The sequence below is a fragment of the Podarcis erhardii genome, assembly GCF_964252035.2.
Source record: "Podarcis erhardii genome assembly, chromosome: 8".
NCBI classification, from domain to species: Eukaryota; Metazoa; Chordata; class Lepidosauria; order Squamata; family Lacertidae; genus Podarcis; species Podarcis erhardii.
Window position 1 is genome coordinate 2,176,334 of NC_138499.1, and position 26,059 is coordinate 2,202,392.

The 26,059-nt window shown below is 48.4% G+C and overlaps 1 protein-coding gene across 4 annotated transcripts; it reads right to left on the reverse strand.

The window, feature by feature from the left end:
* Nucleotides 1-587: 587 nt before the first annotated feature.
* Nucleotides 588-25,781, reverse strand: LRRC24 (leucine rich repeat containing 24). Of its 4 annotated transcripts, XR_014159518.1 has the most exons (6): nucleotides 25,674-25,770; nucleotides 7,719-7,893; nucleotides 5,525-5,803; nucleotides 3,911-4,079; nucleotides 1,628-2,921; nucleotides 588-1,575 (listed from the first exon to the last, which is right to left on the reverse strand). XR_014159518.1 is itself a non-coding variant. In XM_081874354.1 (5 exons), exons 1-5 carry the CDS (start codon nucleotides 25,706-25,708, stop codon nucleotides 1,903-1,905), a joined length of 1,674 nt encoding a protein of 557 aa, XP_081730480.1. In that variant the 5' UTR covers nucleotides 25,709-25,781; the 3' UTR covers nucleotides 588-1,902. The 4 variants fall into 4 exon arrangements, 3 of the variants coding, with proteins under 3 accessions (XP_081730480.1, XP_081730479.1, XP_081730481.1); XM_081874354.1 differs by having other exon boundaries at nucleotides 588-2,921; nucleotides 7,719-7,890; nucleotides 25,674-25,781; XM_081874353.1 differs by having other exon boundaries at nucleotides 588-2,921.
* Nucleotides 25,782-26,059: the final 278 nt, after the last annotated feature.

A 26,059-nucleotide genomic window follows, 5' to 3' on the forward strand; every position in this document is an offset into this window, starting at 1 on the left:
AATTCACTGTGGCCTATGCCAGCCTTTGCCAACCCGGTGCTTTGTACTGCAACTCCCAACAGCCCCAGTTGATGGGAGTTGTAGTACAAAACATCTGGAGGGCAGTAGGTGGGTGAAGTCTGCCCTGGGCTGATCTTCCAGGGTTGAAATGGGCAACCAGAAAGTTGTTTTATGGGATAGTTAGCAAAAGCAGGCAGTTCAATTCCTCTCCTCCCTGTATGATAATTCTGCATGCGCCATTTTTTGCTCTTGGCTCTCTCTGGCCTGGATATGGTCTGATCCAGAGGGTGGGGGAGATAGGGAGTAGCTGGCCTTCCTCCCATCCCAGCTCTCTGAGTCCAGGGAGGAATAGAGTCAGCAAAACAGACCGTGCTCTGTGCAGGGATTGGCTTCTTAGTTTGTAGAGCCTTTGAGAGAGCTCCCTGGATGTTCTGCATCGTCTTCATCATGCTCTGCCTAAAATGTATTGTCACAGGATCAGGAAAATGTGAAAAACAGAAATCCACAAAGCTATACCCTACTTATAGGCGTGCAACACGTTTTGGACCACAATTTTGTGTCAGTGCGCCCACTTTCCACAAGAGGGATGTGCTGTAAGAATTTATAAATAAATAATATAAATGAAATACTGGTCCTTGGCACCCCCCTGGCACCAGCTACATTTTATTGGCTTCTCGTTTGCTCAGATCGCTTTGCGGCGCTGCCATTTCCATTTTCCTGGCAGAGCCAGGTGGTACCTCCCCATTTCCTGTGGTTTTCAAGGTTCCTGCAAAACCACAGTTGTGTAGCACCAGAAAAGGGGGGTGGGGGTGGCTGTGCAGGTGAGGGGTGGGGGGGTCTATCTGTGGGACTTACAAATACAGTGGAGCTGTTCAACTCATTGTGATTGTCACAGTATGTTTTCCTTCATCCTTAAAACGAAACAAAAACAAAACAAAAAACCAAATTGGAAAACAAATGTCACACTTGTCCTCCGGCCAGAGAAGCTCTCCCTGTTCTCGGAAGGTATATCCCGTCGCCCCCCCCCCCCCCCCGCCCGGCTTCATCTCCACAGTGTCAGTTGAAGGTCAGTGAAAGAGTGGGGGGAAACAGGGTGGTCAAAACTGCACAGTGTGTGACATTTATGGACTTCTATCTCCATCAGCTTCTTGTCAAGAGACGGAACTTACGCCTAGGAAGTGGTTTTTCTTTCATTCCATTCGCTGAGTAATCAAATTCCTTCTGTCCAACCACAGGGTACACATTGGAGGGCAAATTGGGGGGCGACTGGGATAAATCAAAGGGTGCGGCCTGTTGCTGTCCATCAGTGGCCACCAGTTCGGTACCCCATAACCAGAGCTTTTTTCCCAGGGGGAACTCACCGGAACTCAGTTCCAGCACCTCTCAGGTGGGTGCCATTGCCATTCTAAGTGAACGAGGGAGGTGTTCATGGTGAGTTCCGGCACCTCTTTTTCTAGAATAGCACCGCCTGTAACACTTTCTGAATGGACCTTCTTATGGAAGCCTCTTGAACCGCTCTCCTGTCTCTTTGCGGAGAGCATCCAGGAAGCTCCAGAGAGACCGAGGGAGTACTTACTCCCGAGGAACGGTGCCGAGAGGGTGAGACACACTTCCATTTGGCAGCCACTGTGGAGCGAGATTGCTCCCGGGGGAGAGGCTTAGAAAGAAATCCCCCGTCTCCCCGTTGGGTGCCACTAACAGCCACCGAAGCATCATGGGCTCCACTCCTGCATCACCTTAAACCGCAAAGAAGGCAGACCTATCGGGAAGGCCGGGGCGGAGGTGAAAGGTCAAGGAAGCAGCTCCCCTAAGGGGGCAGGGGGAGGGGGAGGGGGAGTCCACCCACCCCAAAGGTTTCCTGGGCACCTTGCTTGCGGGCTCTCCCCGCCTGCCCAAAATCCTTCAGCAGTGGATTTCGTAAGCAATTTGAGGCTGGAACATGAGTCCCTGGTTGACAAAGAGCTCGCTGGCTTCCGGGGGGCCGTCTTCTTCCGCTTCCAAGGTCTGGGTGGCTTGATCCTGCAGCTGCTCGGGGAAGGTCCCCACCAGGCCCTGGGGGTCCTTGTAAGTGGCAAAGAGGGGCTTGTTGCGGTCAATGACGAACATCTCGTGGCCCCTCTCGTCCCGGTACTCCTCCAGCTGGGCAAAGGTGGTAGGCCCATCCGAGTAGTCGTTGACGTAGAGGATGTTCTCCTCCTTTTTGGCCTTTTTCCGCTTGCGGTGCTTCCGGTAGATCATGATGACCAGCAGGAGGGCCACCAGGGCCAGGAGGGAGATGGCCACGGCGATGGCCGTCTGTGTGGCCATGCTGAGGGCGTTGAAGTCCATGCTCTCCATGTCATAGAGGGGCTCCTGGCTGATGTCCACAGAGGCCGGGTAGCCGCGCGACGTCTGCTGCTGTTGCTGCTGGGAGAGGTTGACCATGAGGTGGAAGAGGACCCGGGCCGTCCCGCCCGGGTTGGAGGCCTCACATTCGTACTTGCCGGCATGGGCCACCGTCACGTTGTTGAGGAAGAGCATCCCGCTGCCCGTGTCCGACTGCTCAAAGCGCTCCCCCACGCTGCGCTCGCTCAGGGCAAAGGTCCCGCCTGGGAGCCGGGAGCCGCTGGCCTTGGCACCCCCAGCCCCCCGCCAGTGCGCCAGCTTGCGCCACGTCACCAGGGGCTGCGGGTAGCCCGAGGCCTGGCAGGAAACGCGCAGGTCGTCGCCCAGCCGCGCCGTCACTTCCAGGGGCTCCACCTGCACGACCGGCGGGATGCAGATGAGGCTGTTGCCGGAGACGTCCATCAGGCTGTGGTAAGCCAGGCGAGGGGGCTCTGCGCACACAATCTTCTTGTCCTGGGGGCTCAGGAGCCGCTGCCCGTCCTCCTTGATCCAGGAGCTCAGCCAATGCAGGGAGCAGTCACAGCGCCAAGGGTTCTCTGCCAGGAGGAAGGGAGGGAGAGAAGGGGGGTGGCTCTGGTTACAAGTCTGTGTCACCCCAGGAGTCTCCCACTGCCTCCCCACCACTCTCCACTCCACAGCCCCATGCAAAATAAGAATATAGGAGGAGCTTGCGGCCTCAAGCCAATGGCCCATCCAGCCCAACATCTCATATCAGACGACCAAATGCTCCTATGAGAAACCCACAAGCGGGATTTTTTTATATATACATACTTTTTATTGGTGGTTCATTTAATACAAACAAACAAAATACAGTAAAATTCAACAATCATTTCCCCACACTCTGCTGAGCATTGACTTCCTTCCCTCCCTTCAACAGGCTTTCTTATGTCAGTTACTTTTTCCACCGTTTCTTATTGTATCCCATCCTATCTACATCGTAAGATTTACAGTGGTGCCTCACAAGACGAAATTAATCCGTTCCGTGAGTCTCTTCGACTAGCGGCTTTTTCGTCTTGCGAAGCACGGCTCTTAGCGGCTTAGCGGCTATTAGCGGCTTTAAGAAAAAGGAAAAAAACTCGCAAGAACTCACAAGACGTTTCGTCTTGCGAAGCAAGCCCATAGGGAAATTCGTCTTGCGGAATGACTCAAAAGACGGAAAACTCTTTCGTCTAGCGAGTTTTTCGTCTTGTGAGGCATTCGTCTTGCGGGGCACCACTGTATTTCAGTCCTGCCAGTGTCTTCAGATTTCTACAGTTATTATTTATGTACTCCATAAATTTACTCCAATCTTTTTGGAATTTTACAAATAATATATTATTACCTTTTCCAGCCCAATCTTTGTGGCTCTTGCAGAGCTTTCCTCCCAGCCTGACATGCCTGCATCCCTCCTGCCTACTCCCAGCTTTTCTGCCTTGGGGGCAATAAGAGAAGTGGGCAGCAGAGGCCCACTTTGAAATGGCTGAGCTAGCACAAGCAACTCTGGCCTGCAGGTGGCGCCAGAAGAGCTGCCAGCGCGGCGGCTCACCTGTCAATCGCAGCACCTGAAGACTGATGAGGGGCCGGAGAGCCACCCGGCTGATGGTGCGCAGGTTGTTCTTGCTGAGGTCGAGCAGCGCCAGCGAGGTCAGACCGGCCAGCGCCTGGTCCTCCAGAGTCTCTATGCTGTTCTCCTGTAAGTGGAGCTCCTGCAACCTCTGCAAAAGAGAGAATCAGATGGCACATTAGGCAGAAAGCAGACCTGGTGCCGTTATCCACCTCATTTGTTTGCGCTGCCCATGCAGCCCCATGCAAATTGGGAGCTCTTGGCCAGGAGTCCAACGCCCTGCAAGGCAGGAATCGCAACTAGAGAATGCAAGACAGATGGCCATTCACCTTCTGCTCAAAAGTAGCCAATGAAATTACAAGTACCACCAAGAGTGGAGGAATGGCAGATGAAGATGATGGACTAGCCAACCTGACCTGAAGAGTCTGTGACCAGGAGGAGGAAGAGGAGGAGTACCAAGAGGAATGGAAGAAATTTAAAGACTATTTAGCTAAATATGTTAAGATAAATAAAAATATTTGTGAGTAACAGCCTAGGATTTAACTATGTGAAATTGCATAATATTATGGATAGAGGTCAAAATGAAAAGAAAGAAAGATGTTAATTCAGCAAGTAAACCTTATATGAAAATAGTGTTGGAAAACTGCTACTATGAGCTATATGGAAACTCAGCTGGGGGATTTGAGGAAGTCACCCAACAATGATAAAAAAGTGGGACTATAACAGTTAGGATAAATGTTTGTTTTTTGATACTGTAATGTTTTTGTTTGTTGTTATGTTTGTTATAATTTTGAAAAACCAATAATTTTTTTTGGGGGGGGGATAAAATAAAAGCAGCCAATGAAAGAGAGCCCACAACCTCCTGAGGGAGACCGTTCCACTGTCAAATGGCTCTTACAGTCGGAAAGTTTTTTCCTGATGTTTAGTCAGAATCTCCTTCTAACTTGAATCCACTAGCTTGGGTCCCATCCTCTGGAGCAGCAGAAAACAAGTTGGCTCCGTATTCCATGTGACAGCGGTCTAGGTAGCATTGAAGAAGGCTAGCAGATCTCCTTAAAGTCTCTTCTTTTCCAGGCTATACATACCCTCCTCCCTCAACCATTCCTCATAATATTTGGGGGCCCTTTGCCATCTCTTTACCAGACCCTTTTCCATCTCAGTCACCCTCCTCTGCACATCTTTCAAGTTTACCAATGTCCTCTGTCAATTTTGGTGCCCAGAACTGGACACAGTTTAATTGTGTACTGAAAGTCCCTGCTGTTCCTGATATTAACGACAAGTACTTGAAATTGCTTTTAAAATTTACACAACTGACTTTGTAATGCAGCTATTTCCATAATGCTCGGTTGCATACAGTAGGAATTAGCTAAGACTTAGCTCCTCCAAGTCATTCATCTAATTGCACTAAGCCGCTGCAGATCAGGGATGAAAGTGAGAGTTGCTCAAACCCTGACTAATACTGAGCCTCAGTTCCCTCATCCATAAAATGGGAACAGCAGGGTCCTAACGCAGAAAACATGGCTGTTTCTGGGAGGCAGACTGGGGCCACCTTGAGGGACAATGGCTCGCTTTCTGGAATGCCCCTGAGGGTCTCACCTCCAGGTCACAGAAGGTGAAGTCGGGCAGCCGGGTGATCTGGTTGCCCGCCAGGTAAAGGACTCGCAGGTGCTCCAAGCCCTTAAAGATGCTGCTGTTGATGAGGTGAATGCGGTTGCCATTGAGTGCCAGTTCCAGCAGCCGGTTCTGGTTGCGGAAGGCGCCTGGCTCCAGGGCTGAGATGGTGTTGTTCTGCATGTAGAGGTATTGCAGGCCTGAGAGAGACGCCAGGTCTTGCTGGTGAATCTGCGTGATGCCGTTGTCCTGAAGAAAAACTGTCTGAAATGGGGAGAAATAAATAAATAATAAACAAATTTTATTTATATCCCGCCCTCCCCAGCCGAAGCCGGGCTCAGGGCAGCTAACAACAATAAAGTAATACAACATTCTAAAATCATTTCATTATAAAATTAATTCAAATCAAATTGATGGCAACCTCTGGGCTAGAGTTCTGTGAAGATTGCCAAAGGAGGGAGTCAGGCTGTGCCTTGGCCAAAGGTTTGGTGGAACAGCTCTGTCTTGCAGGCCCTGTGGAAAGATGTCAAGTCCCGCAGGGCCCTAGTCTCTTGTGACAGAGCATTCCACCAGATCGGAACCACAGCCGAAAAAGCCCTGGCTCTGGTTGAGGCCAACCTAACCTCTCTGTGGCCTGGGACCTTCAAGATGTTTTTATTTGAAGACCGTAAGTTCCTCTGTGGGACATACCAGGAGAGGCGGTCCCGTAGGTACAAGGGTCCTAGGCCGTATAGGGCTTTAAAGGTTAAAACCAGCACCTTAAACCTGATCCTGTAGTCCACTGGGAGCCAGTGCAGCTGGTATAGTACCGGGTGAATGTGATCTCGCAGCAAGGACCCCGTAAGGAGTCTCACCGCAGCCTTCTGCACCCACTGGAGAAAGCCAGGGGAGATGCCATCAGTTAAACCCTGAGCTCAACATAGTGTCAGTTCCTGGAAGAACATCAATCCTATTTTCTTGCCTGACTTTAGATTGAAGCGCACCATGTTCTGATGTCTATGTACTACAGATCTTTAATAGCAAATCACCACCTGATTCATTTTGCTTTCTTATAAAGTATTTTGGTTACTTAATAAAGCTCTAAAAAGAAGAAGATAGTAAATGAGTGGGCATGGGAGAGGATGTGCTCTTTCACATGCGCAGGTGGCATTGGGAGCCCAAAGGCTTGGTGGTGGAAGCAATGTGTCTGCGCGCACACACTTTGGTTTTTTATATACGCTCTCCATTTTATTGGTTTAATATATTTGTTCTAGCTCCACATCCCAAAGGGTCTGAACTAGCTAAAGCAGATTAAAAACAAATCTATACCAGGTACACACACACACAAATCCCGCCACCACCCAGATACAAACACAGCAAATGGGGAGTCTATTAAAAAGTAATTCTTGACACTTGCATGCTCCTCAAGAAAGCATTTCCATATTCTTTTACAATTTTGTAGGTTATATTGGCTCAACACCAAATCAGTCATTGTATATGAGGGAGACATCACCTTGCCAACAAAGGTCTGTATAGTTCAAGCTATGGTTTTCCCAGTAGTGATGTATGGAAGTGAGAGCTGGACCATAAAGAAGGCTGATCGCCAAAGAATGGATGCTTTTGAATTCTGGTGCTGGAGGAGACCCTTGAGAGTCCCATGGACTGCACGAAGATCAAACCTATCTCATTCTGAAGGAAATCAGCCCTGAGTGCTCACTGGAAGGACAGATCCTGAAGCTGAGGCTCCAAGACTTTGGCCACCTCATGAGAAGAGAAGACTCCCTGGAAAAGACCCTGATGTTGGAAAAGATGGAGGCAACAAGGAGAAGGGGATGACAGAGGAGGAGATGGTTGGACAGTGTTCTCGAATGTTTGACCAAACTGTGGGAGGCAGTGGAAGATAGAAGTGCCTGGCGTGCTCTGGTCCATGGGGTCACAAAGAGTCAGACACGACTAAACAACAATAACAACAACATGCTACTTCTACAGAGATTCCAATTTTGGTGTTTTCGGAAAGACACCGTTCATTGTTCCTATTGTTAACGTTTGAATTTATTTATTCTTGAAAGCAAGCCAGCATTTGCACTGAACGGACGACAGTATTGTGAGGTAGGTTGGGTTGAGAAAGGAAACCTGGCCCTGATGGTCACCCCCCCCCCAGTGGTGCTGGGAGTTGGGCTTCCTCCCACCTGAGCCTTACCTGGGTGGAGGGATGGATGCTGCCTGGGATCTCTTTGAGGCCCAAAGAGCCACACTCCACGGTCATGCTGTAGCAGCGGCAGGTGGCTGGGCAAGTGCGGGCCTGGAGTGCCAGGAGACCCAACAGCAGGAGGGAAACAAGCGTGGGCTCCACCGGAGCCATCCTAGAGCAGCTGCTGGCAAGACAGAGAGAGAGAGAGAGATTGAATGGTTGTATGTCGCTTTCCAGTCAAATGAATCCCAGAGCAGCTTAACAAACAGTAGCAGAAGAGAACATCACAGGGACAGCATAAATCACATAACAAATGTTCAGTAAAACAATCACAATCTGTAAAATGATATTAGCAAACCAGCAGCTAAAGAAATAAACTAAGCATCACGATTACAGTATAAGGCATATTACATGATTAACAAATCAATAAGGCATTCGTAATCTATAAAGGAGTATTGACAAAATAATATAAACACTATTAAATTAATAGATACTTCCTCCCCCCCCCTCCATGACCCATGAGTCCCCGTAAGGGAAAAAGACACAATTTAAATAAATATATAATAAGTGTAATATTTCAGTTACAGATAGGTAGCCGTGTTGGTCTGCCATAGTCAAAACAAAAAAATCCTTCCAGTAGCACCTTAAAGACCAACTAAGTTAGTTCTAGGTATGAGCTTTCGTGTGCATGCACACTTCTTCAGATGCACACGAAAGCTCATACCTAGAACTAACTTAGTTGGTCTTTAAGGTGCTACTGGAAGGAATTTTTTGTTTTGTAATATTTCACTCTATTAGGATCATTAAAATACACATACACGTCCATCATACAGGAACAAAACAAATTCCTTCCAGTAGCACCTTAAAGACCAACTAAGTCAGTTCTTGGTATGAGCTTTCGTGTGCATGCACACTTCTTCAGATGAAGAAGTGTGCATGCACACGAAAGCTCATACCAAGAACTGACTTAGTTGGTCTTTAAGGTGCTACTGGAAGGAATTTGTTTTGTTTTGACTATGGCAGACCAACACGGCTACCTATCTGTAACATCATACAGGAGGGACCTATCTCATAGAAATACCTAAAACAGGAAGACACACCACAGAAAATCCACAATAGGTTATAGCAGAGGCTCAACAAACCACAGAAGAGAAATAGAATCACAGAACTAAATCACTATTTTATTATTTTATCTCTCCTCTCTTCCTAAGAGTTAAATATGTTGTACTTTGAGTTTCCCCCCCGCCGACATTTTATCTTAACAATCCTGTGAGGTAGTTTAAACAAAGTCAATAATAATAATAATAATAATAATAATAATAATAATAAAACAGCTGCAAAGGCCTATTGGCCTTTGACCCTCCAGATATTGCTGGACCACAACTCCCATCACCCGTGTACTTATATGGATGCTGCGGAATCTCCTTTTTAGAGCTGGCAGACGCCTTCTTTGCCAACTTTTTGAACGCATGCTGAAAATGTTTCCATTCCTCCATGCCTACACAGGCAATTAAGAAGACATCCGTCCAATTCATGTCTGCTTTTAACTTTTTTTGGTTTTAAAAATATTTTTATCATTTTATAACAATTCCATTTAAATGTATATAATACAACAAATTAACCAAGAATAACAAAAAACAACAACCCGAAAGTGACAGTTTGTTTTCTGTTTTCTAAGCATTTATGTGTTTCTTTGATGAAGCTTGGAAGTACTGAGACATAATGGCATCTTTTAGTCAAATAAGTCCCTCCTAATATATTTTTAATGGTTTTTATTGTATGGGTTTCTGTTTATATTGCCACAAACCACTTTGATATATATATATATATGGCACAGTGGTATATATCTTAATTAAACAGGCAGGCAGGCATGTCCTGGATACACTGTTTGCCTCACAGGATGAAGGAGGGCAATGTGCGGTTCCCCTAAAAGAAGACTCCTCCACGATCAGTCCAAGAGCCCAGCATTCATTTCTTTCCAGTGACCTACCAGATGGCTAAGAAAAGCCCGCAAGCGGAAAAGGCACACTCCTGCACTCAAGCATTCTTTCCTATCCTCCCCAGCATCTGGGAGTCACAGCCAGGCTGCTTCTGATCCACAAGGACAATAAAATATATCATTGTGACTAGCAGCCATCGATAGCCTTCCACTCCTCCAAGAATTCTTCCAATCCCCCTTTGAAGCCGTCCAAGATGGCGGCCATGCATGGCGGTCCAAGATGGCGGCCATGCACTTCTCGTGAACTCCACAGTTCCACCATGCACGGTGTGATTCAGTCCTTGCTCACCTGGGAGTTGCTTTGGTATCAAGGATGCATGGCAATGACCAAAACAGATGAGAACCTCTTTGGAGAGAGACCATCTGGGGTCTTTGCCTTAGGTGTGGGCTGCTAGTGGATCCTCTGGGTTCAGCTGCTGGCTGTAACCAAGGTACCAAAACCATGGCAACAAGCATCTAAAAATATAGGTACCAATGGATGCCGCTGATATGACTGGATCCTTGCCACCAGGTGGAAACTGCTTGCAGAGCTGGACTGGGGTGAAGCCAAAGTGATGACTTACCTTGCACCCCCTGGCATCTCGGCTCAGCACGCCACCGTCTCATCTTCCCCACTGCCCCTTAGCTGGGGAGGGATAGCTCAGTGGCTCCTAAACCCATTAGAGGCTTTGAGCAACGTCACCAACAATCAGGGAAAAGCACAATAGTGCTACAGGCATCCTAATGAGAGATTAGGGTGAGGCAGCAGCCATGCTGCGTGGGGCAATGGTCTTAAAGTCTCCCCTGGCTCTGCTTCCAGAGAAGAGGATCTAACCAGCTGGAAGAACAGATGGAGGTATGGATGCTGCCCTCTGAGATTTGGTAGGTTGTTTGTGCCAATCTCTGGATGAAGCTCCCTCTTAATTTCTCCATCAGCCTCAAAGCTCCTGTTCTTGCATGCCTGTCCATCTCTGCTTCGCCAACCCCCAGCTATGGGCCTATTTTGATACGCAACTTTGCACTCAAGCAATCTCCTGCTGCAAAAGTAATTATCGCTGCTTTGGTGTTATAACAATGGTTTAGTATTCATGCGCCGATGCTCTGGCAAATGCACATTATGTTTTGGATGTGCATTGTACTGATAGTTCACACTGCAGTGATTATACATGTATTCATTGCATTCTTGTTATCTTTCGAATCTCCTCTTGTTGACCTTGTTTTTCTTCAGCACATCTGGTTTTGCGATCTGTGCCTTGAAACTTCTGTGTAGGACCTCAGTGCAACTTGGCCAAATTGTAAGCCACAGGGGGGAAAGGCCATCATAGTTCAGTGGTAGAGCACCTCTCTGGGGTCACCTCCAGGGAGGGCGGAGAATGTTCTCTGTTTGAAGCCCTAGAGAACCCGTACAAGTCAGTGCGTAAGAAATATTGAACCAACAGATGGGCACACACTGTGTACACACCATGCATTTAAAGCACATCCTGGGAACGGTACCTTGTCAAGGTACAAGGTACAAGGTAGCTTCCTATGACTCCAGGCCTTTTTGATGCCAAAGCTAATACGGCCAACTCTGCTGTGATTACATATTCATGGAATAAGCTAGTTTGGAACACAGCCCTGCTTGCAATGACAGGGACAGCCTCTACCTCCTTGCTTCTAAAGCAGCCTCTCTCCCTTTCTCCAAATCCTTCCGTAGACTCTCTTCTTTGCCCTAACAGCACAGGCTTCAGAAGAGGATGGACACATTCATAGAGGAAAGGGCTATCTGTGGCTACTAGCCATGGTAGTTATACGCTGTACTGCCACAGTTGGAGGCAGAAATGTTTCTGAATACCAGTTGCTGGAAAACACAGATTCTGCTCAAAATCAATTCAGTTCCCCTGGTCAGCCTTTTCTACCACACTGTTGTTATTGCAGCAACAATCACGGTCGAGTGAGTTGCAGTTGTGCAAGAACTGAGCCTTTTGGGGGTGTACTGACTCACAGAAGGGTACCCTGCTGAATTGGACCAAAGACCCACCTAATCTAGCACCCCACAATAGCCAATCAGATGGCTGCAGGGGCACCACAAACAGAGCATGAGGGAAATACCCCCCACAGTGGTTATTCCTCGGCAATAGGTCTAAAAAAGCCTGCTACCTCTGGATCCTGGAAGGAACATACAACCATCACCAATAGCTAATGTTATTATAGGCTGCATCAACAGAAGTCTAGTGATCAGATCAAGGAAAGCAATGGTACTGCTCTGCTCTGCCTTGGTCAGACCCCAGTCCCATGTCCAGTTCTGGGTGCCACAACTTTAGAAGGATATTGATGTGATAGAAGATGTGCAGAGGAGGGAGACCAGGATGATCAAGGGTCTGGAAACAGAGCCTCATGAGGAATGATTGAAGGATTTGGGTTTGTTTTCTGTTACTCGAGAGGGCAGGGCCCCAAACCAATGGATTCAATTTACAAGAAAGGAGATTTCGGCTGAGTGTTAGGAATAACTTTAAGAGCTAAAAATGCAAGAAGGGCCTTTACACTTGCCAGAAGCTCGGCTCTGCCCTCACCAGTCCCGGAAGGAGCCTTTAAAAAAGTCCCATATGCTCAGAGACTTAGCGCCTGTTCATTGGGGGAGATAGGAAGCCCAGAGCACTTGTTCTTTAGATGTCCCTTTTATGAAGAGGCACGTTGTAAGACCATTGGTCCCCTACTGGTGAGGCTCGCTGACCTCCCGGAAATGCAAAAATCCGACCTTTTCCTGTTAGGCAAAGATCAGAAGACGATCTGGATGGTCGCCAGATTCTGTGTACAGATCTGTAGGCGCAGACCATCTCCCAACTCAAACTAGTTCGTTAAGAAACTCCCCAAAGTCAGTTCCATGGGTGACTCTGGGTCAGCTCCCTGCGGTAGTTTATTGTTGTACATTGTTTTTAAATTTATTGTTGTACATTGTTTTAATTGTTTGTTTTCCTTCTGTGACTGTACCCCCCAAGTGTGTTTTATAAGGTGTTCTCTGACCGTAATAAATTATCTATATATCTGGGACGCGGGTGGCGCCGTGGGTAAAAGCCTCAGCGCCTAGGACTTGCCGATCAAAAGGTCGGCGGTTCGAATCCCCGCGGCGGGTTGTGCTCCCGTCGCTCGGTCCCAGCGCCTGCCAACCTAGCAGTTCGAAAGCACCCCCGGGTGCAAGTAGATAAATAGGGACCGCTTACCAGCGGGAAGGTAAACGGTGTTCCGTGTGCTGCGCTGGCTCACCAGATGCAGCTTTGTCACGCTGGCCACGTGACCCAGAAGTGTCTGCGGACAGCGCTGGCTCCCGGCCTCTAGAGTGAGATGAGCGCACAACCCTGGAGTCTGGCAAAGACTGGCCCGTACGGGCAGGGGTACCTTTATCTATCTATCTATCTATCTATCTATCTATCTATCTATCTATCTATCTATCTATCAGAACTGTTCAGCAGTGGAAATGACTCCCTCTGAGGGCGGAGGGTTCTCCTTCCTTGGAGGTTTATAAACAGAGTTTGGATGGCTATCTGTTAGGGATTCTTTAGTTGTGATTCCTGTGTTGCAGGGGGTTAGACTAGATGACCCTTGGGAGTTCATTCCAGCTCTACAATTCTATGACTCTATCATGAGGAGGAGCCATCAAGTCCCTTTTGCTGCTCAGGCACTTGCCCAGCTGAGGTGGGGTTGCTGTTCCCTCCTAGCCTGAAGGGTCCCTTTTCACTGCACTCTTCTGTGTCATCTCTTGCTCAGTTAATTGCCTCCCGCTCTCTTTAATGCATAATAAATAATGAGCAAGCAAGGCCTTATTAAAATTTCATCGGGAGTTTGCAGCCGCTGCAAGAGATTGGGGTAAAATGGGAGGGGGGTGCCCTCCATCTGTTCATTCACAGAGGCAGCTCGGCCTCCCAGCAGATGAATTAGAGAGAGGAGCATCCAGCTATATTAATCAGCCGTTACTCCATGAGAAACCTTCATCAGGATCTCGCTGGGATGCTGGAGGGAAAAGATGGAGGACAAGGCAGCAAACATCCTCCTAATGCCACTCTATAAATCCAAAGCACATCCACAGTGTCAAAATACTGCCTGCGGGCACAGTCCTCTCTGCTGCCTAATTGCTATCAAAAGGGCGCCCTGCAGTGCCTGGAAGCCAAAGCCCTTGATCTCTTTCCAGTACAGCGGCTCGGCCACAAAAACCATAAGGAGAGCACCTCTGAGTAAATACAGAGTGTCGACTGAGTGAATCCAACCAAGCCTTATGAGTAACAGTTAAACGAGTTGGGTACGTTTAGCTTGGAGAAGAGAAAACTAAGAAGACTGGGCACCACAGTTCAAGGACACTGACAAACTGGAACATGTCCAGAGGAGGGCAACCAAAATGGTCAAAGGCCTGGAAACGATGCCTTATGATGAATGGCTAAGGGAGCTGGGCATGTTTAGCCTGGAGAAGAGGAGGTTAAGGGGTGATATGATAGCCATGTTCAAATATATAAAAGGATGTCACATAGAGGAGGGAGAAAGGTTGTTTTCTGCTGCTCCAGAGAAGCGGACACGGAGCAATGGTTCCAAACTACAAGAAAGAAGATTCCACCTAAACATTAGGAAGAACTTCCTGACAGTAAGAGCTGTTCAACAGTGGAATTTGCTGCCAAGGAGTGTCTTTGGAGGTCTTTAAGCAGAGGCTTAACAACCATATGTCAGGAGTGCTCTGATGGTGTTTCCTGCTTGGCAGGGGGTTGGACTCGATGGCCCTTGTGGTCTCTTCCAACTCTATGATTCTAGGACCGAAATCAATGGATTCAAACTACAAGAAAGGAGATTCTGCCTAAACATTAGGAAGAAATTTCTGACTGTCAGAGCTGTTCAATACAGTGGTACCTCGGGTTAAGAACTTAATTCGTTCTGGAGGTCTGTTCTTAACCTGAAACTGTTCTTAACCTGAAGCACCACTTTAGCTAATGGGGCCTCCTGCTGCCGCCGCACCACCGGAGCACAATTTCTGTTCTCATCCTGAAGCAAAGTTCTTAACCGAGGTATTATTTCTCGGTTAGCGGAGTCTGTAACCTGAAGCGTATGTAACCCATACAACACTGTATGGTGCAGGCTCAGTCTAAGAATGAAATACTGCACTGTAGTGGACTGAAAAGAGATCCTTCATTGAGTTGCTCACTAGGAACTCTCCAATGTGCTGAAGCGACCAAGCCGCCTTCCGCTGTGGGCCTAGAGCAGGACAGCAGCTCTTGTCAGGCTGCTGCATAAGCACTCCAGGCCTTTGCTCAGTTGCAAAGCTTTGCTGCAATGCCAGGATCCCTTGAAACATGCTTTGAAACAGCACCCCCCAGGGCAGCACTTTGCAAAGCCAGCCTGGAAACATATTTTGTTTTGGCACTCAGTACCAGACAACTCTGAGGGCGAGGGCACCCACAAAAAGCAAACCCGATAGGGAAACCTACTTTGCATTTACATAGTGATAAGCTCATCGAGGGGAGGACAATTTTCTTGTGAATGCAACCAGCATGTGGCTTGAGGGGGTAGCAGGGGAAGAGAGCATGTGAGCTGGAAGGCTCCGTGCAACGGGAGAAATGGAAAAAGGCAAGTCTCGCAAATGGAAACACGTGTTCAGAATTACAGTACAGGGAAATGAAGGGCTTTTCGCTTTGAGCACACTTCTAGGTGTGCTTGCTGCCTGATCCCGCAGAAGTGGCTCGCTGAGGCTCTAGCATGTTTAGAAAGTTGATGCAAGTTTTAATGTGTTCAGTTTATTGCTATTCTAACTGTGTTTAATTTATTGCTATTTTAACATTCCCCAAGTCTTTAATGGTTGCTGTCGATTCTTCTTGATGATTTCATTGTTTTATCTTTTCTGGCAAGCCATTCTGAAGGGATCTTTTTATAAGCAAGCAGTGTACAGAGTTTACAAAATAAGTAAATAAAATAATCAGCAAGTAGGACAGACTTTGTGAACCTGGTTTTGGGCTAAAACCCTCACCAGCATATTGCATAGCCTTAGAAGGGGCTACAGCCATGGGGCCTGTGGTGAAGATAGCTGGGGAATTGGAGGGGGGGGCGGAACTGGATGTGCTACTGGTCAGCCTCCTGCCTTGTGGCAGGTTGAACTAAATGACCACTTGTGTGTCGTCAACTCTACATCTCTATGATTCAGGACCTCATCTGTTCCATCTGCACCTGAAGGATGCTCATAAGGCCACCTCCTTAATGTGAGAGAAACATTCTCGCTAAACTGAAAAACAAAAAGTCTAACACCCACTCAAGTGCCAACAGGAAGCTGCTCTGCTCCTCACAGGAAGTCCCCCTCTATTTTGTCATCCAACATTCCTTTCTCCAGGACACGGGTTCAAAACATCTACTAGATTATGAAGCTCTTATGGTGGCTGAGGGCAAGTCAGTCTCAGTCTCAGTCTCTCTCTCTCTTTCTCTCTGCTTCTTCATCTCTTAAGTGGTAGTAATAGCCCACCTAGCAGTTCGAAAGCACATCAAAGTGTAACTAGATAAATAGGTACCACTCTGGCGGGAAGGTAAACGGCGTTTCCGTGCACTGCTCTGGTTCGCCAGAAGCGGCTTAGTCCTGCTGGCCACATGACCCGGAAGCTGTACGCCGGCTCCCTCGGCCAGTAAAGCGAGATGAGCACCGCAACCCCAGAGTCGGCCATGACTGGACCTAATGGTCAGGGGTCCCTTTACCTTTAATAGCAATCTACCTTGGGATATTGCTGTGAGAGGCAGACGTGCCACAAAGACTGGATGACACGTGGGAAATCTGGAGCGCTTATAAATAGGACGCAGCTATAATGTGTTTTTAAATTATTATAATCCGCTCTGATCCTCAAAAGATAGGGTGGGGATTAAATAATATTATCAGCCTCTTAATAATGAAGGATTATAAAGGATCCTCCTTTGAGATTATAATGGATCACGCATGATGGTTCACCATAAAGCTGAAACAAGGGGGGGGGACCCCCAAACCTGACCTTGAGGCCTGGCATGGCAGAATTGTGGGGCAGAGAGAGGCTGGCATAGATAACGAAAGAGGGGCTTGTTGGGACTGAGCCATTGTGAAGTTTATATAATAATAAATGGCATGCAGAAAGAGGCTAGAGAAAGGTTTCTCTCTCTCGCAAGACCAGAACTGAATGTTGGCAGTTACAGGACGGAAGAAAGAAAGTCTTTCTTCACATAGCGGATAGTTAAGCTATGGAACTCCCTCCCACAGCAGTCAGTGATGGCCACCAACCTAGAAGGCTTTAAAAGAAGATCAGACATGTTCATGGAGGAGGAGAGGGCTCTTGATGCTGCCAGTACGTTTCCGAGCACAATTCAAAGTGTTGGTGCTGACCTTTAAAGCCCTAAACAGCCTCGGTCCAGTCTCCGCCCCCATCATTCTGCCCGGACACTGAAGTCCAGCACTGAGGGCCTTCTGGCGGTTCCCTCACTGCGAGAAGCAAAGCTACAGGGAACCAGGCAGAGGGCCTTCTTAGTAGTGGCACCCGCCCTGCGGAACGCCCTCCCACCAGATGTCAAGGAAATAAGCAGCTATCTTATGTTTAAAAGACATCTGAAGGCAGCCCTGTTTAGGGAAGTTTTTATTGTGTGACATTTTAATGTATTTTTAATCTTTATTGGAAGCCGCCCAGAGTGGCTGGGGAAACTCGGCCAGATGGGCGGGGTACAAATATATTATTATTATTATTATTATTATTATTATTATTATTATTATTATTATTATTACAGCACCCAGGATGGCTATTCTCCACCTCCTGGAAGGAGGAGAGAGGGTTGCTCTTGTGCTCAGTCTGCTTATTGGTTTTTCCCACTGGGGCATCTGAGAACAGAATACTGGGATGGATGTGACATTGGCCTGATCCAGCAGGGCTCTTCTTGTGCGAGGGGATCACTTCCGTTTTTCCAGTGTTGCCAACATTTAACATGGTATTCTGGGCTGGTGGACTTTTACCATAGCAAGCCAAGAGCCTTGGGACAGCTGCTCCACTTACGCAGACAGAGAGACTGCCACAGAAGCACACTGGGGTACAATGATGACTTCTTCCTGAATTGGGTCCCCTCTGCATTTAGAGAGCTGCAAATAATTCTAAAGCAGCTTAATGGTATGGGGAGGATTTGAGAGCCAGCCTGCTAAGGAGACGGATTAGTCACCAGCAAGAAGAAGCAGCCCTGCTAGGACACCTGGCTCCCTAGGAAGGGTAGTGGAACAACACGGCTCAATTGTCTATCACAGTCAGGGGGGACACACAAGCTTCAAAAAGCCTAGAGTGTCAATGTGGAAGCCAGGAAGACATGCTTGTGAGCTCCTGGGTTATGGCCCCCTCCCTCTCTGGAGGAAAAGGGAAGACGTAAACACTTTTTTTGCCCAAGTTTTCAAGTTAATTGGTAATAAATATACTGAGACATCTATATTTATCAAAGTATTTATGCTGATAGATTTTCATTATTAAGCATATATTGTAACTGGGAACAGAGGTACCAGCCTTCTACAGAGCCAGACACTTTGTCTTATCTAACTCCATATTGTCTACACTGTAGACAGCAAAGGCTCATATTTACCCACACTCATTGTTGTTTTTAATTAGGAGGAACATTAATATATTAGTGGTCTGTCTTATACTCATCCATTAAGTAGGCTTGTTCCTTTTACTATGTTAGCCACCTTGAGGAACAAAAATGCAACGAATAAGTTCAATAACAAACTAATAAAGGCATCGGCTACAAGAAAGTTCTCCTACACAACCCCCATGAACTAAACGGGAGCCACACAGGAGCATCCTACCAGGGCTTGCAAGAGAGAACTATGGATTGTAGGTCCAATGACATCAGTAGCTGAAGAGGTATAACAGGAAGGGTTCCTCCTTCCCCATGTGAAAAAGCATGCTACTGTTAAATAGCAAATAAGTACACATGCTAAAAGGGATGCGGGTGGCGCTGTGGGTTAAACCACAGAGCCTAGGACCTGCCGATCAGGTCGGCAGTTCGAATCCCCGCGACGGGGTGAGCTCCCATTGCTCGGTCCCTGCTCCTGCCAACCTAGCAGTTCAAAAGCACGTCAAAGTGTAAGTAGATCAATAGGTACCGCTCCGGCAGGAAGGTAAACGGCGTTTCCGTGCGCTGCTCTGGTTCGCCAGAAGCGGCTTAGTCATGCTGGCCACATGACCTGGAAGCTGTACACCGGCTCCCTCGGCCAATAAAGTGAGATGAACGCCGCAACTCCAGAGTCGGCCACGACTGCACCTAAGGGTCAGGGGTCCCTTTACCTTTACTTTAAAAAGGGAATGTACATGAGCTGAGGATGTTTGCTTGATGGGATCCTGCATGTTCACCTCTGAAAAGATGCAATATAAGAAGAAGAAGAGTTTTGGATTTGATATCCCGCTTTATCACTAACCGAAGGATTCTCAAAGCAGCTAACAATCTCCTTTCCCTTCCTCCCCCACAACAAACACTCTGTGAGGTGAGTGGGGCTGAGAGACTTCAGAGAAGTGTGACTGGCCCAAGGTCACCCAGCAGCTGCATGTGGAGCAATGGGGAAGCAAACCCGTTTCCCCAGATTACGAGTCTACCGCTCTTAACCACTACACCACCGCCACCCTTCTTTAAGTTATATACCGCTATATTAGAAAGGCTATATTACAATACACAAGGTGGTTTATAAGCTGGGGGGGGAACAAATATACAAGATCACACATCATATAGCAATGAGATGCAATACAAATATGTAATTATGACTATGTAAAGCAGCGTCACCAACATGCTTAGAGATGCCCCCCCTCCTCTTCAAGCCACTGGGCATCTCTTATTTCAATGACAGTTCATATAAATGCATTTAACGTCGTAACTTGCCCACTACCCAGCGCTGCTGAACTATGCTCCACCCCAATCTCATGCTGTCAGGTTTGTTTGAAACCAGCTGGGTGGAGGAGATGCAATCTCTTCTGGTGTATCTGGGGGCAGGAGAAGGGAGGGGAGAATATGTGGGGCAAGATGTGCAGCAAGGGGACCACAACATTGTTGGCGTATTTATTGCTGGCACTTCTGCCAAGCAGGTCTGCTGTTGCCATGGCGCAGGCAACTGGCTGCAATGCCCACTAAGTTGGGAGACATCAGGGGAAGGGGGTGGCAGCACCGATGCCATGCTAAGCAGGACCCCTAGGGCACAATTCCCTCACTCTACTGTCACGGTGGCAGGCTCCTGTCAGACCAATTTAGGGCGTTTCACAACAGAGGCTTGAGGATGCATTTTATCCTCTGGAAGGCTGCATTTGCAAATGTTTTTGGTATTAGGTAAGAAAAATAAAGAGAAAGGTATCTACATCTAATGTGCATTCAAACTAATGTTGGTTTTTTACACCCACAGTACAGTCTGCCCTCCAGTGACACGAACCCCTGTTTACCAGGGGCAGCCCCTGAATTTTCTGGTTAGTACGGTATTTAAAAAATATCTTTGTTGCTTTTGCGGAGACAAATGTTGTCAGTGTGCACTAAAGTTATTCGCATTTCAGGCTTCCCACCTGGATCTCTAGAACTTAAGTATTTGGGGGGAGGGGATAGAGATTCATTTTTATTCCATGTGCATACAGTTGCAGCTACCCTACATATGCAACGAGATTATTTGCAAGATTAAGCACTCATTTTTAAAAAACAAAGAAAAGCTACGGTCAGTATAATATGTACATCAGCCAGAGAAAAGCTTTCCAACAATATTTGGGGTGGTGGTGAAGGGTGTATGCTGTTCCAAACACCCGAAAGCTGTTCTGGTTTTCTTCTGGAAAATACTGGAGGGTATTAATTGAATATATATATTATCCCTTTTCTTCTGAACAGTGTCTCCCCTTCCCCAGAAAGAATTGTTTTGGAGCAAGCCATTCCTGGCTTATGGTCCCTCCAGACATCCTTTCCATTGTGCACTCACGATGATCTGCACTCAGGATGGTATTGGAGCTGTTAGACACAATTCTGCTTTCAACACTGCTTGCACTGTAGACACAAGACTCCTGCCTTCCAGGAGGCAATAATGTGGTAACATTCTGGGAGCATCACAAGACAGGACAGTGTGTGGATGGTTCAGTATAAACCCACCACCACTAATGCACTATTATTGTGTCAATGGCATGTCGCAGAACTCATCCTCCAAAAGCCAACAGTCTGGAAGGGCTCTTCTATTGCTGTCTCCTTGGAGCACAGTATACATGTGTGCTGATACTGTTAGGCACACCGTGTATATTGATAGCACCATATAAATGATAAAATTGACACTGTAGAGTATTATTTTTATCATTATTATTTATTGAATTTATATACTGCCGTATACCCGGAGGTCTTAGGGCAGTTCACAGAACAAAATAAAAATGTAAAACCACAAAATATATAATCAAAATAAAAAGAACAACCCAATAACCCCCCCAAAAAACCACCGCATTTTAAAAGGGCATAGGATGTCGATCAAATCAACCAAAGCCTGGTTAAAAAGGAATGCTTTTGGCTGGCGCTTAAAGGCATATAGTGAAGGCGCCAGGCAAACTTCCCTGGGGAGAGCATGCCACAAATGGGGAGCCACTGCAGAGAAGGCCCCGTTCTCATGTTGCCACCCTCCAGACCTCTTGAGGAGGCGGCACATGAAGAAGGGCCTCAGAAGATGATCCCAAGGTCCGGGTAGGTATTATGGAAAGAAGCAGTCCTTGAGGTATTGCGGTCCTGAGACGTTTAAGGCTTTATAGGTCAAAACTAGCACTTTTAACTTGGCTCGGAAACTAATTGGTAGCCAGTGCAGTCAGACCAGGATCAATGTAATATGCTCAAACCATCTTTCTGGCCGCTGAATTCTGCACCAGCTGAAGTTTCCGAACCGTCTTCAGAGGCAGCCCTATGTATAACGCATTGCAGTAATCTAAGCTTCAGGTCACCAAAGCACAGACAACAGTAGTTAGGCTATCCCTGTCCAAATAGGGGTGTAGCTGGGTCACCAGCCGAAGCCGATGGAATGCACTCCAGGCCACTGAGGCCACCTGAGCATCGAGTGACAGCAAAGGACCCAGGAGTAACCCCAGGCTACAAACCTGCTCCTTCAGGGGCAACATAACCCCATCAAGAACAGACAACCTCCCACCCATCTGGTCTAGGGAACCACCCACAAACAGTGCCTCAGTTATCTGGATTGAGTTTCAGTTTGCTGGCTCTCATCCAGTCCATTACCAAGTCAAGACACTGGTCCAGCACTCCCACTGCCTCACCTGCAAATGTAAAGGAGAAATAGAGCTGAGTGTCATCAGCATACTGCTGACAATGTATTCTGAAACCCTGGATAACCCCACCCAGCGGTTTCATGTAGATGTTAAACAATGTGGGGGATAGGATTGAGCCCTGCCGGACCCCACATTGAAGGTTCCACGGGGCTGCAAAGCATTCCCCAAGCAACACCCTATGGGAACAACTCTCCAAGTAGGTCTGGAACCTCCTCAAAGCGGTGCCACCCACCCCTAGTTCGGACAGAAGGGTACCACGGTCGATGGCATCGAAAGCCACTGAGATGTTGAGAAGAATTAACAAGGACATGTTTCTCTTGTCTCTGTCTCAACAAAGGTCATGACACAGGGCAAACAAAGCAGTTTAAGTGCCAAACTTTTGGCAAAGCATCCAACTTTTGTCAGAAGAAAAACAGAATCACCTGTTTTCACATTAAAACATACGCTCTTGCTTTAGTTTGGCCCCACTTTAGTGGCCAAACGCCACTAAAAAAAGTTTGCATTCAGTGAATCCCTAAATACCACAACTTCTCACAATGTATAAATATAGCAGTGGTCAGATCCAGTATCCCTGAAGTGGTTAACTTCTTAAATGCGAGTTCAAGGAGTGCACTTAGGGGGCAGCAGGACCCTCAGACTCAGGTTTGGAAGTGATCCAAACCATTGTTTGGAGCTGTAATATTTGGGGGGACTTGCAATGATGCCGTTGTGCTCCCAAGGATTCCTTGCAATGTGGCAGAGAACTTGGTGAAGGTGGGGAATGAGAGACTCTCTCTCAGGTCACCCACAGTAGCAGCCTAGCACACAGACATCAAACATGGCACGCTTCATCAGAAACCCAAAAAAGTTGTGCTGTCATAGGGAAGCTGCACCTGTTGGATTTCAGTTTGCTGCACAGGCTGCCAGAAAGAAGCTGCTGTTCCCAGTGCTGAAGAGCTATTCTGCAATCCTTTTTCCTTTTCTTTTTGGCAGGGTGTGTACATGTGTCCGTGGTCCCAGCCTTTGCTGTATACACAGGGAAGCACGGCACTCCCTGTTTGTTACTATAGCTCCATCATTTGCCGTTGAGTAGCTATGGCAACCTGTGTGAACCAGGGGAAGGGAGCAGCCAACCACTCACAAGACTGGGCAAACATTGCCTAATCAATAAAGCTGGCAAACGGGCTTGCGAATTGGGTTGCACAAGCTCTTCATTTAATTCTCTCTTTTTCTAAGAGGATTTCGTGAAAGGAGTACAGTACAAACACTTCTTATGAAAGGAGTTAACCTTACTCCCAAAGCATTATTTCGTGTGAACCTTATCAGAGTACATATCACAGTTCAGAGGCTTATCAGAGAACACATCACAGCTCAGAGAAGACGCTTCCTTCACTTGAGCACAGGCCCTGGGTCAATCATTGCTATCTTCAGATCTGGGAATGTCCCTTTCCTGACGCCCTAGAGAGTCTGCCAGTCAGTGCAGACAACACTAAGCCAAATGGACCAAGGGTCTTAACTTGGTACAAGACAGTTTCTTGTGATCCTGGAACCCAACCCACTTTCACTTCCCTTCCCAGGATGCCTCTGTCCACCAGAGACAGCAACTTTTCCTTTTTCAACAATGGGAGAAATCCTTGAACTGGGGGAACGTGGCTCCCAGGTGGAGTCTATAACGGGGCCTTTGGCATCCCCTTGGATGTTTTGGACTACAATGCTCACCAGCCCCAGCCAGCAGTGGTCAGAGATGATGAGCGTTGCAGTCCAAAACATCTGGAGGGTACAAAGTTGCTGAAGGTTGCTGTAAAATGTTTCTGAAGGGATTTCCCTCCCCTGGAACAACCTTGGCTTTGCATACATGATGCTTGAGTTCTGGATTGCCCTAATTCCATCTCTCCTCCTCCCTTTCCCCCCAATCATGTTATTTATTAAAGGTGGTCATTAATGAATACAGTAGTACCTCAGGTTAAGTACTTAATACATTCTGGAGGTCTGTTCTTAACCTGAAACTGTTCTTAACCTGAAGCACCACTTTAGTTAATGGGGCCTCCTGCTGCACGATTTCTGTTCTTATCCTGAAGCAAAGTTCTTAATCTGAAGCACTATTTCTGGGTTAGCGGAGTCTGTAACCTGAAGTGTATGTAACCTGAAGCGTATGTAACCCGAGGTACCACTGTACACATACCCAAGGACCTGTGTGCATGCAATATCTCTTAAAGGAGTGGAAAACCCCACCAAACAATGCCCCTGTAAAACCAAAAGACAACTCTCACAAACAAGCCCACAAATGTTACTAATCCACAATAATTTGGACTACAATGTGTGACTACATGCCTGCAATGAGAGCACCAGTCTCCCTCAAGATTACGAAAACTTTCCTCCTTCTTTACCTGGAAGAGTTATTTGTTCCCTACAGGTGGCAAAACGATCAGCTATTTACAAACCAGCTATAGATAATAGGGGAAAACAAGCAAAAACAAACCCTCCCCATTCAGTTTAAAATACTACACTGAATTCAAAGTTAACTCAAGACACTAAGCAGAAACCCAAGCAAGAATGCCTGCCTGGGTTCAGAAGGCTGCTCTTAAGAAGACAAGATGTCTCTGCATGTCTTTGCATGTGGCACAAGGATGGGGGCCTTCTCACTAGCCCATAAAGGCGATGGGGGGGCTTAAAGAAGAAGCTGGCTTCCAAAGTAAGTGTGCAGGTCCCAGACCACATCAGACTTCGTAAATTAAAGACATCAAACCACATCAGACTTCCTAGATTAAAAACATCAGGCTCAAAAGTAACAGTGATGGATGGCAATCGGCCCCATGGAGAATGATTGCAAAACCCTTTTGCCAAGGCTCACTGGGTGTGGGGGGAAATGGGTAGCAAGGGGAGCCCCTGTATACAACCTGAGAGGTGCACCCCACCATCCCCGGATATGCTTGTTGCATGCTTAGAGGTCTGGGTTCAAATCCCAGTTCTGCCCTGGCCAGGGGGAAAGGGCAGTCGCATCTTTTTGCACACAGAAGGTCGCAGCCCCGGCATCTCCGATCGTACAAGGGTCAGGGATTGGGAAGAGATCTCTCTTCCTACCTGAGACCCAGGAGAGCCACTTCTAGGCTGGGGGAGCAGAAGAGCCCTGAATGGCCCTGCCCAGTCTCCCCAGGGTAGAGAGATGCCTCCAGCAAGCCCCACTGCTAACAGGGGCAGGAAGGCAATAGACCTTCCACCTTCACCTTGCTGGATCGGCCCCACCAGCTGGCAGCCCAAGGAAGAATGGGATGGAGAGAGGATGCCCTGAGCCGGGGGATGCTCTGCCCATCCTGGCATGCCACCCATGCCCTCCTGCTGCAGCCCCCTGCCTCCCGCCCCCTTCTCCTCCAGAGCCCAAGCGCTGCCCCCTTGGGACGCCCCCCACACACAAACCACCACCCTTAATGGAGCAACTGGGAGAGGGGGGAGCCTTCGGGGGCCGCCCAGTAACTCTGCCAGGGAGCAGCGCGGCGGAGAGGCGGCTCCTGGTCGCGCGGCGGGACCTTGTGGCGGGGAGTCCCAAAGGCCCCGTCTCTCCCTTGTCTTGACAGACGTCACTCGGCGCGCGACCCCCCCCCCCTTTGGGGGGGGTTACCTCAGGGCGAGACCGGCGGGTGGTTGGGGGCCGCTGCCGCCTCTCCCTCAGGCGGACAGGTAGGTAGGTAGGTAGGTAGGCCGTCCGGCTCCCCTCAGCTCCCCCGCCCCGCGAAGGTCAGCGGGTCTCACCTGCAGCAGCGCCGCCGGGCCCCTCTCCATGGCATCCGCCGGCCGCCCGGCCTCGCAGCAGCGGCCGAGGGCTGAAGGGGCGTCCAGAGGACGAGGGGCCGCCCCGCCACAGACAACGCCGCCACCGCCACACGCGACGCCGCTCGCCTCGACGCGCTTCTGCCGCCCGCGCGCGCCCCGCTCGGCCTTTTAAGCCCCTCGGAGGCCCCGCCCCGCGCCCGCCGCAGCCAACCGCGCCGCGCCGATGTGACGTCAGCCGGGCCGCCGCTCCGGTTGGGCGGCCGCCGGAGACCCTGCCTGGGAGGAGGGAGGGGAGGAGGAGGAGGCGGGGCCCGGAGGAAACTCCGCCCACCAGTCCCGGTTGGGGGGGAGAGGGAGGGGGCGCA

What these genes read in the sequence shown, in the direction of transcription:
- LRRC24 (XM_081874353.1), bottom strand. Translation starts at nt 25,708, where the DNA reads ATGCCATGGAGAGGGGCCCGGCGGCGCTGCTGCAG. An exon ending in GCATCCATCCCTCCACCCAG is followed by an intron (nt 5,804 to 7,718) that starts GTAAGGCTCAGG and finishes TCCCCATTTCAG; the next exon opens with ACAGTTTTTCTTCAGGACAA. An exon ending in TCACCTTCTGTGACCTGGAG is followed by an intron (nt 4,080 to 5,524) that starts GTGAGACCCTCA and finishes TCTCTTTTGCAG; the next exon opens with AGGTTGCAGGAGCTCCACTT.